Source organism: Cariama cristata, unplaced genomic scaffold, assembly GCF_000690535.1.
Source record: "Cariama cristata isolate BGI_N322 unplaced genomic scaffold, ASM69053v1 scaffold21493, whole genome shotgun sequence".
NCBI classification, from domain to species: Eukaryota; Metazoa; Chordata; class Aves; order Cariamiformes; family Cariamidae; genus Cariama; species Cariama cristata.
The window spans coordinates 1-13540 of NW_009610458.1; the positions used below are offsets into that span (position 1 = coordinate 1).

At 47.8% G+C, this 13540-nt stretch overlaps 1 protein-coding gene across 1 annotated transcript in view; it reads right to left on the reverse strand.

The window, feature by feature from the left end:
• Window positions 1-10865: 10865 nt before the first annotated feature.
• MTURN (maturin, neural progenitor differentiation regulator homolog (Xenopus)) overlaps window positions 10866-13540 on the reverse strand; it is a gene marked incomplete at its 5' end in the record, with an annotated part of 6495 nt that continues 3820 nt past the window's right edge. The window contains one exon of the mRNA XM_009697896.1: window positions 10866-10976. Within this exon, the coding sequence (XP_009696198.1) occupies window positions 10866-10976 (111 nt within the window). The remainder of the gene's footprint in view (window positions 10977-13540) is intronic.

Here is a 13540-nt window from a genome sequence, read left to right on the forward strand (position 1 = left end):
CCTCCGCTCCAGAGCCCTTCGCCTCAGTCATATCGCCATCGATACTCAGATGCTGTATCTCCACCACTTCTTACATGTTTCTGAAGACCCTAGAGATGGTAAGTCTAGCCCTAGTTTCCCTCCTGAGCTCTTTTGCGTGCTGATGCATGAGAGCAGGCTCCCGGGGCTGGTGGTCCGTGCCTTTGCTGATCTGCTGCTGCGCTGGAATCCGTCTTTTACGAGGCATGCTGCCTGGGGCCCGTTACCTAATTAACTGCTCAGCTGTGCTTGGGAGGGCTCAGCCAGCGCTGACGAAGCCAGGTTAGCAATCCCATTACTGGTTCTGCAGGGTAGTGCCCTCCCTCCCTTTTTTAGATGACATGACAAATAAACTGTACATTGACAAAGCCTAAAGGAATGTAGCAAGAGCTTTGCTGCGGTGATTCCCAGAAAGGTGCCTCCTGCTAGCCCACGGAGCTGGAAAAAGATGCACCCCATGCACTGGGACTAGGGGGAAGTCAGTCTTGCATTTCATCAAGTCAAGCATTTCATCATCCCACTATGACATCTTCAACTCACAGCTTCTTTCATCTATAAAACTATCTTCCCCTCAGGCTCAGACATTTCACGGAGGTGAGAAAGGGTCCCCGTATCTGTGTTTCGTCATTTAGGCTTTGCATAAATAATTTTGTTGCAGTCTGCTGCACTGGCTTCAGAAAACTCAAAACCAGAACTGAATTCATTGAGATTAAGGCATGCACTTTCCATAGCCAGCGGCACATGGAGGAGAGATGGGACCAGCATGGTGGCTGACCACCCCAGCCGCTGCAGCCAGCGACTCCGTTGGTAGCTGGGTGACCCACCAGCACCCTTCGTCACCACACATGCGTGGGGCACAAATTCACATCCTTGGCTCCCACAGCTCTGCCCCGCCACTCCCCGTGGCAGCTACGTGACTCACAAGCAGTTCACAAACCTTCCCTGGTAAAGTTTTGCAGAAACAAAACCCCAGCAAACAAAAAGTAAAAAAAAATAACAAAATCTTCAATATAAAAATTTCCCAACTTTTATTAACCACAAGGGACAGTGTGATGGGATAAAACCCGATTTTCTGTGTGAATCCCTGCATTTCCAGTCCAACGTGTCCTCCTGAACAAAGCCTGCAAGTCTCAGTTCTCATCAAATGTCTTTGCTGGAGCTGGGCGCATGGTCCTTAAGGATGCAGAGGGAAATAGAGAGCCATGCTTGGAGGGTGGCTAGCTAAATAAGAGGGAAAAGGGCAGCCACGGTCCTGGGCATGCTGCCCAGGAGAAAAATTGGGGAGAAAGAGGCATATTTTGCCAGCTGCGCTCCCAGTTATTTAGCCTGCAGCTGTAGCTGGGGAGAGGGCGAGGCGGATGGAGGGCGAATGCAAGCTCACATCCACTCAAGGTAACTCATTTTCTCATTACTGAGAAATGTGATGCGCAGGCAGGCAAATGCGGTGCTGGTTTCGGGTCTCCCTGCCCGGGCTGTTTGCCACAAGGCCGAGCGTTTCCAGGGGCTGGCAGCAGGAGTTAGGGTCTCGGTTTGGGGTCTGACCCCCGGATTGCTGGCACGTGCAGAGTAGGACTCACCGCTCGTCATCTGTGCTGGTGCCTTGTGCCAAAACTCTGTCCCAGGAGGGATGGGGCCAGGAGGTGTAGGCACCAGCTCCTGCTGCCCTACGCAGCTTTGGCAATGCCAGCACCCATCTTCAGGCTGCTTCTCCCCCCTCCACCCTACGGTCTTTCTCCATGGCAAGCTCTCACCCCATCCATCACCAAAGCAGGACTTGTTGTCCCATGCGCTGGTTCCTTTTTACCCAACCTGACCCCCTTCTCCACCAACAGCTGAAGTTGCAAAAGAGCAAAAGCAGGGTCTCGCAGGCCGGCAGCAAACTTGTTTTTATCACCCTTGCAATGCTCCCATCAGCTAAAATTCTTTCGAAATTGAGGCTCTGCTGACCTCTAGGGGAATGCTACAAAGCCAAAAGCATAGAGCCTTCAAAGCTCATGGCCTGCTACAGCCCTTCACATGCTCTTCAGGAGCTCTGTGATGGGTATAACATAGCTGCCACCCATTTCTGGGCCCTTTAGCACTACTAGAGGCTGTCCATAAAAAAAATCTGGCTCCAACACTGCCTCTTCCATCCCATCATTATAACAGCAATACTTTCAGAAAAGCATACAAGCAAGGGGAGGTTGTTGTGGAGAGAGATTACCTCCCATCAGACTGCCCCGTATAATCTCTGCTTTTATTTCAGTGCGGAGAAGCACTTGGGAGCCTGAGAGCTTGTGGCTTTCACCCCCTTCTGTATCAGTTTGTTGAACAAAAGGTGTAAAAAAACTTGCCCTGGTGTCACAAGTACAGCACTGCTCGGTGAAAAGCACAGATGCATACACATAGGCACTGGAAATAAAGTTAAATGTGCTTTTTTTATGGCATTTCATCACTCACTGAACAAGTGGTGGAAGCAAGAACCTTGTCACAGAGAAGGAACATGAAGACTCGTAGAAAGGAGGAATAAAATCTGATGTGCTCCTTAAAATAGCACATGGAGCTGCTGCGGGGGGTAACTCTACATTTCCCAGCTGACTCTGCTTGAGGACAGCTGTGGTGGGAGACAAAGCATCAGGCAGGACCCTACAAAGGGACCACAAACTGCACACCTCTGGTGCATCTCTTCTCCTTGATACAAGGCCAAAACCTGTCATAGCCCTGGAATACCCCAATTTCTTAACTTGGGGAAGGCACGACGTAACTCTGGAGAGCTGGAGTGTGGACAGACTCGGAGTGGGGCAAAAGCTCTGTCCACGGCAGAGTGTCCCCACCTTGTATGGGACCTCCCCACCACAGCAGGGCAGCTGCTTGTCCTTGGGCTGAGGTCCACATTCGCAGAGAGCTGCTATAGCTAAACCAAGGTCAGTCGCCCTTCTGATGCAGAAAGAGGCCCATCCAGCAGATCTGAGCAGGCAGTGGGCTCCAAGTAGCTGAACACAGGCTGGGACCATCACCTCTTCCACAAGAGCATCTGTACATCACCACTTCCACAAGTATCTGTAGCCACAGCCTCATTGTCACCGTGGCTTCCACCCTACGTAAAGGTCTCTCAAGAGTTTGTGGGACTTGTGTTGCCAGGACTGTGCACCAGGACGATGGAGTCAGTCCTGGCAGGCACTCCACCGACCACAAGAATGGTTTTATAGACAACGCCGAGGGCTCTGGACACACCACAGGGCACGTAACTGGCATGCTCCTACTCGGCACTCGTGCCCTGGGAAGTGCCAAAAATAAAAGGCAAGTGCTAAGTTAAATCTCTTCCATGGGCTGGAAGATGTTCTTCAACCCTCAGGCAGAGGCTTATGACAAAAGGTAACGACTGACAGTGTTCCTTCAACTAAATCAGGGTGAGAAGATGTCAAAGAGGCAATTGAAAGTGCAGTGTTTAAAGAAAAGAGACAAATGAGTTGAACAGAACCACCAGTTTTCATTTCAGCATCACTACATATCTCTTAATTAGAACAGATGTCTCCCTAATCTGTGCGAAACAGAAGAGGACCTGGGAGGTCTGAAATCCTGGCTCATCCACAAATATTACCACCAATTCCCATCTTCTGACAGCAAATCCTCCATCTCAGACTCCACCGAACCAAACCACCTGGCAGTTCTGGATCCTGTCCTGCAAAGCAAGGCTTACTCTGCACTGCCCGAAGCTCAGATGAAATCATAGAATCATAGAATCATAGCATCATTATGGTTGGAAGAGACCTCAAAGATCATCAAGTCCAACCGTATACCTGATGCCACCATGTCCGCTAAACCATGTCTTGAAGTACCACATCTAAACGTTTTTTGAACACCTCCAGGGACGATGACTCCACCACCTCCCTGGGGAGCCTGTTCCAATGCCATTTTCTCCTCCTTACACCTGCGAACACCGTGTTTATCCCAAAAGGTACCTATAGTGACCAGGGAATGCAAGCCTCTCATTCCCTTTGCTGCATGCATCGTAGCTATGCTTTAGCCCCTCAAAATCCCCATGTAGTTGATTTTGCTCACAGAGATAAAAAAAACCTCCGTCAGTCATCAGAGTTTGGTAAGCTCTCTAATGGTGAGTTGACGGTGTAAGGACACTGCTGGATTTGGTGCCTCGGTGGTGGGAGAGGAAGGAGGATCAGAAGAAAGGCAGGGCTCCATAGAAGGCTTACACCTTTCAAAGCGCTGAACAAAAGGGCAACATCTTTTGGAGACCTGTTTCATAGCTTTGTAGTCCCAAAGAGAGAGATTGATCTTCCAGCCAGAAAAATGGTGGAAAGCACACCGAGGACAGTCTTGGCATGGCATGGCACAACACGATTTCTGCTTGACGTGGTCCCTGCGTCAGTAAAGGAAAACTTGACAACAACAACAACAAAAATTGCGTTGGCTGGAATCCAGAGCTGATGTTTCCACCACCGCCTCCGAAGATGAAAGCAGACATCCTTTCCATGCAGTCTTACCGCAAATCTTTGCCTACACGAGCAACAGCATGTCGGTACAGAAAGAGAATTTCAAGGTTCAATATATTTTATGTGAAACCAGTGAGCTTTACTGTAGTCAGCGGTAACTACTTCGAAGAATTTTTTTTCTACAGACAAATGAACACCTTTTTTGTTAACCTGTATATGTGTTTCGGACCAAGCCGGTGCTGACCTTGCAGTGATACGTGGCTCTGTAGAAACTGAGGTTTGCAATAATGCAGATGCACCTTTTGGGATTGTCTTTCTTTAAAAAGAAAATCAGCAATGAAAAAAAGTCAGACATAGGGCAGGTAAATGATAATTCGGCTCACTGCATGGGTGATTGTGGGTAAGCAAAGAGGTTTTCTTTGTATGCCCGCCCCAGACATCAGATACCAACAATGCAACTAAGTAAGTCTCAGAAGAAGTCCGATAAAAACACAAGGTGACAGGATCTGCCCTCAGAGGCTTTCCTAGCAGAGGTAAGGACCAAATTTAAGGAATCTCTTTCTTTTAGTATATCTGCCTTGGAAGTGACGTCCCTGAGCCTTCAGCTCAGTGGTGACCGCAGGGCCCACCACAAGCCCAGCCCGTTACAGGGTCTCAGAGCCCCGAGTCACTCCCGCCTGGCTGGCACGCGAAGGCATCCTTCCTGCAGGACCAGGGGAGGTCCTGCCAGAATTAAACAGATAAAACAAAGCATTTCCCTCTGCTCAGCGATTTACAGACAGGGGCAACCAGCTAGAGTCCCTGAAGGGATCCTTCCCAACTTCTCATGTCCTGTGGCCAGACCAAAACCAGCCAGGGCTGAGGAAGAGACCTGCAGGCTGGGCCAGGTTTCCCAGTGACCAGCAGCCACAGAGGTCTCATCTTCTGGATGCCCAGCCTGGGAAACCTCAATGGGTCGTGATTTTCAGGGACTGGATTACTTAGCTAGGCATCACTCCCTGTGAAAAGATCTTGGGTTTGGCACCTAAAATGACTGTTCTTTTCTGCATAATCCTTGTCTGGCACGGACTGCTCATGGGTCCTCAAGGGATAACACATCTCCCATGCCACCTCATCCCCCTCTAAGAGGGTGCTGCCTGTGCAGCAAGGATAGCGTGGCTCAGTAACACACACTGTGCTGAACTGCAGCCCTCACCGATGCACCGGACCGCAAGCCGAGCAAACTAAGAGGTGTTTTTCTCTCCCCCTTCCTCCACGTTCCCTCTTCTGGGAGTGGGAATTTCTGAGAACAGAGTGGGAAGGATGGACATGAGGGAAGGATGGACATGGAGGAAGGATGGACACAAGTGAAGGATGGACATGAGGGAAGGATGGATACGGAGGAAGGATGGACAGGAAGGAAGGATGGACATGGGGGAAGGATAGACACAAGGTAAGGATGGATGAATGGTAGCCTCACCTCCTGCCAAAGTTAAAGCTGACTGTGAGTAAAATAGCCATGGACTTCAGCCCTGGGTCCCAGTGAAAGATCAGGAAAGATGTTGAAAGAGGCTAGGAATCTGTCCTGTGAGGCAGCTTTCCAAAGCAGTGTCCATAATGTTATTGCAATCACTGTTACTGTCACAGTGGCACGTCCCACCTTGGAGAGGGAGGAAGGACAGTTACCCACTAAGCAATGTTGCAGCAGAAATTCCTCCCCGCTGCGCCCAGCCACCATCTCTGTGCCAGGACACAGCAGCTAGCATGTTGGTCACTGATGCAAGAAAATGGGATATTCCCATCAAAAGTGGCATTCTTAAAAGCACGCGCCTTGCCAAGGCACAGCGCTATGCACAGAGGGAAAACTGCCTGGAAAACAACCTGGAGCAGGGCAGGGGGTGGACCTGAAGTCTGGTGTGGTTCAGGTCATTGTGCTCAGAGTTGTGCCATTCCCCTCGTTTCTGCGAGGAAACAGTCTGCCAATTTCTTCTCTCACGAGCAGGTCCTTTTAAGAGATGTTGCCGTGCACCTACTAAAGCACCTTCCTGCTCCTACCTACTCACACAATGACATAAATAATCCAGTTGAGGAAGAAAGGAGGAGAAGGCTTTTCAGTTTGCCTTTTCTCCATCCCTTCCTCTATCAACTATCTCGATGCATTCATCAGGCAGGACACCAACAGAAAAACACGACTGAGCTTAAGGTCCCAGTATTGTCCAGAGCAGCTTTTTTTATCAACCGCATAGGTTCAAGAAGCAGATCCTTGGCAGGATGGTTTGGGCTGTCTCAGAAATCCCAGCACCGCTCTGAAAGGGGCTCAGCCTTGCCCCTGCTGCCCCAACCACTTGTTACATTTCTGAAATCTGCTCTTCTCTCTGCCATCCCATGTATTTCTCACCCCCCCAAGCAGCACCCTGCTGATTGCATTCGTGCAACTCATATTTGGAAGCACCAGAAGCTCTGCTCTGGTATATTTTTATTTAGCTAGAGCACGAAATGCCGACAAGAGAAGGGCAAGGGCAAAGGGAGACTCTTCTATGTCCTTTCACTAATGGTTTGCTTTGAGGATCAGCAACAAAAACACATGCCTCTTTTCACCCGGATTTAAAAGCACTTTATACACTGCTGGGCAAATAATACCAACGGTCCCTTTTACAAACGGCTTAAGGTGGGACTTTCAAAGGAGTTACCCTGCTCCCACTGAATTTCACGGAGGTCTGGATGTATAACGTGAATTCCCAGCTGCTGAGATCCACCCAAAGCTCAGGGCAAGGCAATGGCAGAGCTCTGAATCCCCATCGCGTCACCGAGTCCCCAGGCTTCCCAGCATTTATGCCTACGTTAGCAAATCTTGTCTCTCAGTCTGGCAGGCTAGCCACTGGGTCATGCTACCCCTGGTTCATTACTGAACGGCTACTAACATCAATATGTGGTGGGAGTGAAGGAAAAATAAAATACAAATAAAATCTAAAAATACTTTGTAATACAACTAAATCAGTTCTGCATCTCTTGCATCGTTCGGTAAGTACGGAACGAGTAACACGGTAATACAGAAATGTATTTGGTCAAAGTAAGCAATCAATATTTTTTGATAAAATACATTCTATATTAATGCTCATTCACATTTAATACACATGTAAATTAATTTTTCTAGGTATAAAATTCCAGTTTATTCTCAGCGCTGCCCGGTCATGCTTCAGTTCGGCAGCAGGGCTTGAGACATTCGGTTCCCAGCGAAGCGAGAGGGGACAAGAGGGCTCAGCTCTGCGGGACCAAGCCTCACGTGTCCCCTGGAGTGCCCGGTCCCGCAGGTCCCCTTTGAACAAAATCGTGCTGCCTTCGGTGGGAATTTTGCAGGGGTGAGTGCTGCAGAAGGGCCCCCCGGCTGTCCAGCATTTGCAGTCTGGTCTGGAAGTCACCCCAATGGCATATGGCATTCCGAAAAAAAAAGTGAGTTAGTGAATACAAAAAATAATATATATCGATGTAATTTACAGCGTGATGTTTGCTTGCAACCATATTAATGCTCAACCGCTCATTAACAGTTCAATCAATATGCAGGGAAAGGTAGCAGAGTGCAGTACGTATTACACCCTCCTGTGTGCAATTACAAGCACCGAATCTTACAGTCTTTCCTCATTTCACAATTTCCGACCCATCCCACGGCCACCCGGAGCCCAATTCTCCATTGAGCCCTGCGGAGTCAACCCTTCGCAGCACTTAGGCCGGTTCAGATCGCGTCCGCACCTCCGCCACGGGCCCCTAACCCCACGCAAGGGGTGCAAGGCACCTTTGGTTGCGGGTCCTCAGCTACCCCACACGTCCACCCACGTGCCCTCCCTTCTGTTGTGCCGGCACTCCTCTGTGCAGCCACGTCCTGAACCAGGCAGTGGGACTGATCCGGCTGGAAAACCGCCTGTCCGTAAAAAGGCACAGGGTTCTTTCCCAGCCGGACCGACCCTGCAGCCCAGCCCACGACGTAGCCATGCCCAGGGCTTGCACAGGAATGCGTGTGGGTGCCCAGGGCTTGCACAGGAAGTCACCCGCACCTAAGCAAAATGGGTACAAGTGACTAGCGAACCTGAACGGCGGGACTTTGCCTCCAGCTCGCGCTCCTGTAAATTACATCTTGCATTATGTTACAGCAGAGGAAAGTCAGCCTCAAAAGATCGACTTGTACCAGCTGCAACCAAAGGACTGGATGCTACGAATCATAGAATCATTTGGGCTGGAAGGGACCTTTAGAGGTCATCCAGTCCAACCCCCCTGCGGTGAGCAGGGACATCTCCAACTGGATAAGGTTGCTCAGAGCCCCATCCAGCCTGACCTTGAATGCCTCCAGGGATGGGGCTTCCACCACCTCTCTGGGCAACCTGTGCCAGTGCTTCACCACCCTTGTTGTAAAAAATTTTTTCCTTATGTCAAGTCTAAATCTACCCTCTTTTAGTTTAAAACCATTACCCCTTGTCCTGTCACAGCAGACAGCTGTCACGAAGCGAAAGGTTGTCCTGAAGCAAGGCTCTGTTTAAGGTTATGGCATCTGTTTTAGCTGGAGAGGAAAGAAAAACTTAGGGACTTAAAGCAGGGATGGAAACCACTGGTCTTGCACTTTATTTTAGTAAGCAAAAAGCCTATTGCTGCTGTACAGTGTTATACAATGAACTGTCACGGTTCTCACGTCACTAGTCCATAGAAAATGTGCTGCGACTACCATGTTTATGCCTGCATGCTGAAAGAATGTACAAAGTTGCATTAAGCTCTGTTTCTCTTCCACCTTTTTCGTGATATTCTTAAACTCCAGCTTTTACAGTGTTGCAGACACTTCTGTGCATACTCGGGTACCACACACCGTCCCAGTTACGTGAGGTCTTTGCCCCAGGTTGAAAAAAAATCAAGTGCTGTGCATCTCTCAAGCCATCGTCGGAAATGTAAACCACCAAGAAAACTTGCTCTCTTAAAGTGACCTTGAAAAAAAAAGTCTTTAAAAAAGTCTGTTGAAAAGGAGACATCGCTAACAACAGGGTTTTCAAAATGGTGCGAGTCGTTTCTAGGAGTTGTCCAAGCATTTGCTCTTCACTCACTTTTTTTTTAAAATAAAGCTAATTCTGTATAAAAGGGCCTTTGAAGCGTGTGACCTTCATTTCACTATTTTTAAAAAAAAATTGGAAAAAAGGAGTAAATTTAGAAACATTTTGCTCGGTTGTGGAAAACAGCTGTATTACAACAGAATCCCCTTTGTTTCTTATATTTTCAGTACAAAAGGCAAGAAAATGAAGAGACCCTGCATCTTCACAGTCTGGCACTCATCTGAGTCACTTAAATCTATGCAAAATAGGTATAAAATACGAGGGGTCTTCTTCTCCTTTATACCTAGACTCTGCCAAACCCCTCTGGGGAGCAAGTCCCCAGCTAAGTAAAACCTCACTCGTTTTTATATCGGCTAAAGCAGTAGTATTTTAGTTCCCCTCCAACCAGGAGTAAATGCCCGGACTAGCTCCAAAGGCCCAGAGAGAGGAACAGGTCCGGCATCATTTTAAGAGCCAGGTGCTGGTTTATACCCTTATGGCTTCAAAGTTAAGTTGCACTTCAATTCATGATGCCATGAGGTTGGAGTAAGAATTTAGCAGTGTATTAAAAAGAGCGAAGGTTAAAGTTGGTTGTCATGCAGAAGCGGGATAGGCGATGGCTATTTTTGAATTGATTTGTACGAAAGCAGCATTTGGCTTTGGACCAAATGGTGTCGGCGTACCAGGGTCGGTTATAACGTGTACTGCTGATACTAATTACTCCCAGTTGTTAATCCAGCACTCGTAAACTCAGGTGTCAGTAAAATGACATTAATATGTCTGACACTGACACTCCACCGGACTTCACGCCTCCCGTTATTTTTGTTAAGCCTTCGTGTGCGCTTCTGCAGTACCGATCACTATTAAGCCAGTGTTTTTCAGGAGAAATCTCTCCAAGTTTGGTACTTTGTCAAAAACCATAGCTGTTGAACTAAAAAGAAAAGCGCAGGCCATGTTAGCCCTCTGCGCTGGTTTCCTTGGGAAGGTCCCCGGTGAGGACTCGGCACTCCCCTACACGCCTCCTACATTCTCGGTACTCTACATTCGTCTCAGCGAACGCTACTCTCGAACACAAATCGAAGAGACAAGTCAGCGACAAAACTACTTCTAGACTGATAACGGCAGAATGCTACCAAGACAACTCCATAGAAAACCCACTGAAGCAGGAGCAAAATTCAGGTCACTTCTTAGCAAAGCTCATCACAGATTATTATTATTACTATGAATTTTTTTTTTTTAAACCGTTTTGTAAAACTTTTATCCTGGGAGCCAGATATCCCCATGTCATGTGCTAATTCGAACAGGCTAACGTGGGACCACCTGACCCCACCTGGTACCAAAGGCTTCCGAATTTTTTAAGCTTCTCAGACAATCACTGCTGACTGACACCCATCTGTTGGTGATCGGCTTCTGGTTCCTCTTCTTCCACATCTGCGTTATATTCTTCAAATGCATCATCATCAACATCTGGAAGCCCAAGTAGCTACAAAGAAGAGAAAATATTGTGTAATAGCGAATTACCCACTCGCGCAGCTTCGCTGCAACTCTGCCCACAACACCGAGGTGTCACTTCTTGGAAACCTCAAACCTTGGAATAACAGGATTGCATAACGATCTTGCCTCTGTTTCTCTCCCTCCTGTGACAGACGAAGATTTGAAAATGCATCCTCACACCAAATTAAGCACTCAGAGACTGGAAGATAAATAAACCCAAAGCAAAGCACTTGCAAAAAGCTTCACGTTCTTCCCTAGAGGTCATATCATGAATTGTTGGAGTGTTTAGACTTGGCAGCGGTTTAACTTCAGAAATAACTGTGATAATACTGTAGCAGTAGTTATCTCTGTTTAAGATCGTGTTCGGCAACCCTCTAAAAGCCAAAGAAGAAAGCACCCTCATGCAGAACTGGCTAGGATGGAGTAGGGCAAGGAGTCCCTAAAGATCCCACCATGTTAAGTGCTTCTCTTGAACCCTTCACTCCATCACAACAGATGAAGCCTTGCAGGCTGGGTGAAGCCCTCGCAGTGAGATATACGGTGTATTCAACTCAAAATTATCCGAGTCTCTTTAAATTTCTGCAAATCAGGTTCGGGCTTGTGAAGAACTGCCAGCCTGTCTTCCTTGGACAATGTTTGGATGTCTCCACCCGATGGCTCCAGTCACTGCAACGGCACTTGTTCGCTGCAGCAACAGGAGCAAACAGCGACGTTTGAACTTCTCCCCTCTCCTCCAAAAGGTTGCCAAGCCAACAGAAGTCAGGAGGACAGAGAAACCAAGTAATAATCAAAATAATGCATCTGTTGGGGAAATCTCGTATTAGAATCCTACGCTAGCAGCTATTAATAGCCAGAATGCAAAATCACACGCCAGACGTTATTGGGAATAGCACGTATTTAGCTTGCCAGGGCTGGAAGAGCAACACAGATGCATGCAACGCCCTGTCTGGAGAGTGATGCGGCTGTTAGCTCTTGGAAGAGGCAAAGCCCAGAAAAATCAGGGAGTGACCGCCACTCACTAGGTGGTAGTAGGAAAATGAGAAGGTAGATTTTTAGGGACCTAAACTAATTTAGTCTGTGATTAACATTCAGAATTATTCAGTGGACACAAATACAATGCAGGGAAATAGCCTCTGGGCTCAGTGAAACGTGTATTTCTCGCTGTCACAGTGTTTTAATTGCAGGGTTTCTTTGGCAGGGAAATGGAAGGAGAATTTGCTGACTAAACCCCCTCCTTCGCATTTTAAAAATACTTAGGGAGAGACCCCAAGCTGAAAATGTTCTTGCTTTCTGAGCAGAACAAAGAGTAAATATTCCTATGCATACACATTTTTCAAATCAAATGCTTAACTGAACATGAAACTACTCGGTTCATTTTCAGGATGCGGGGGTTTTGCTTCACGTTGAAGCTAAAATTAAAATACTCAGTTTTTTAAATGCAAAAGCAAGGCCTCTAGACTTTCTTATCCACCAGTATTATTTTTGCTAAACTGATTTGGTGTATTCAAATTACATATGACTGTTGTACTGCTCCATTTATATCACCCAGCAGAAAGAGCTTTGATGACTCTTTTTTTTTTTGCCCGGCTCTGGTTATAATTCCTCCTTAATTTGCAAGGAAATGAGCCACATGAGTCTTCATTTTACGGGATACTGTAAGCCTTTCCTGTGCAAAGCAAGCACAGAAAAGACAACATACACCACAAGAACTGCAAAGATGCACACAATCCCAAAGGATGGGGAGCACATCCTGCTTTTCACACAGCCCCTCTCCCTTTGCCCTTGGGAAACCCAGCTCTCCTCTCCCTGGCGCAGCATAGATCAGAGAGATGTTGCAGATGCTAGTGGTTTTATGGAGCGTAGGAAGGATGGGGATGGGGATGGGGATGGGGATGGGGATGGGATGGGGATGGGGATGGGATGCTCCTCCAAGACAGATGCAGTTTTGTTCTCTCACGGATACTTTAGGATCTTCCAAGGTACTAAGGACCTCGACCATGCAGGTCTTGTTTTTAGGGGTTGCATCTCATTGCTTCCCCCAGGACTACAGTCCCTCACCGCCGTTAACCCCTTACTGCTCTCTGGACTGCAGTGACAAATCAGCCCACACCTTGACCCCAGGGAGGGAGGATCAGGGTCCAAAGTGCAGGGAGCTCTACAAACATTGGATCAAAGCAGAAGGAGGGTGTATAAAAGATGAGGACAAAAATAAGATGATGAAGGTGGCCGGAGCTGACCCTAGACCGACTCCCACCTTGTCTTCTTTCAACCACTAGTTTCCACTTCCAGTCCATATCTGCTTCATATATTAAAGTATCAGCTATGTGGCAGACTTGAAAATACTTCAATGGAGAGAAAAATGAGGAGGAAAGAGATAAAACAGGAAAGAAGTGTAGAAAGAGCAAGCCGATCCATCAGCCAAACAGCCAAGGGGAACAAAACTGCCAAGTGGGGACGCGTAGGGAGGAGGAGGAGGACAGGAGAGTGGTGAGGAGGGAGACAGGACCACAACCAGCGGCAGCACCACCTGAATGACATCTATTTATTCCTGCT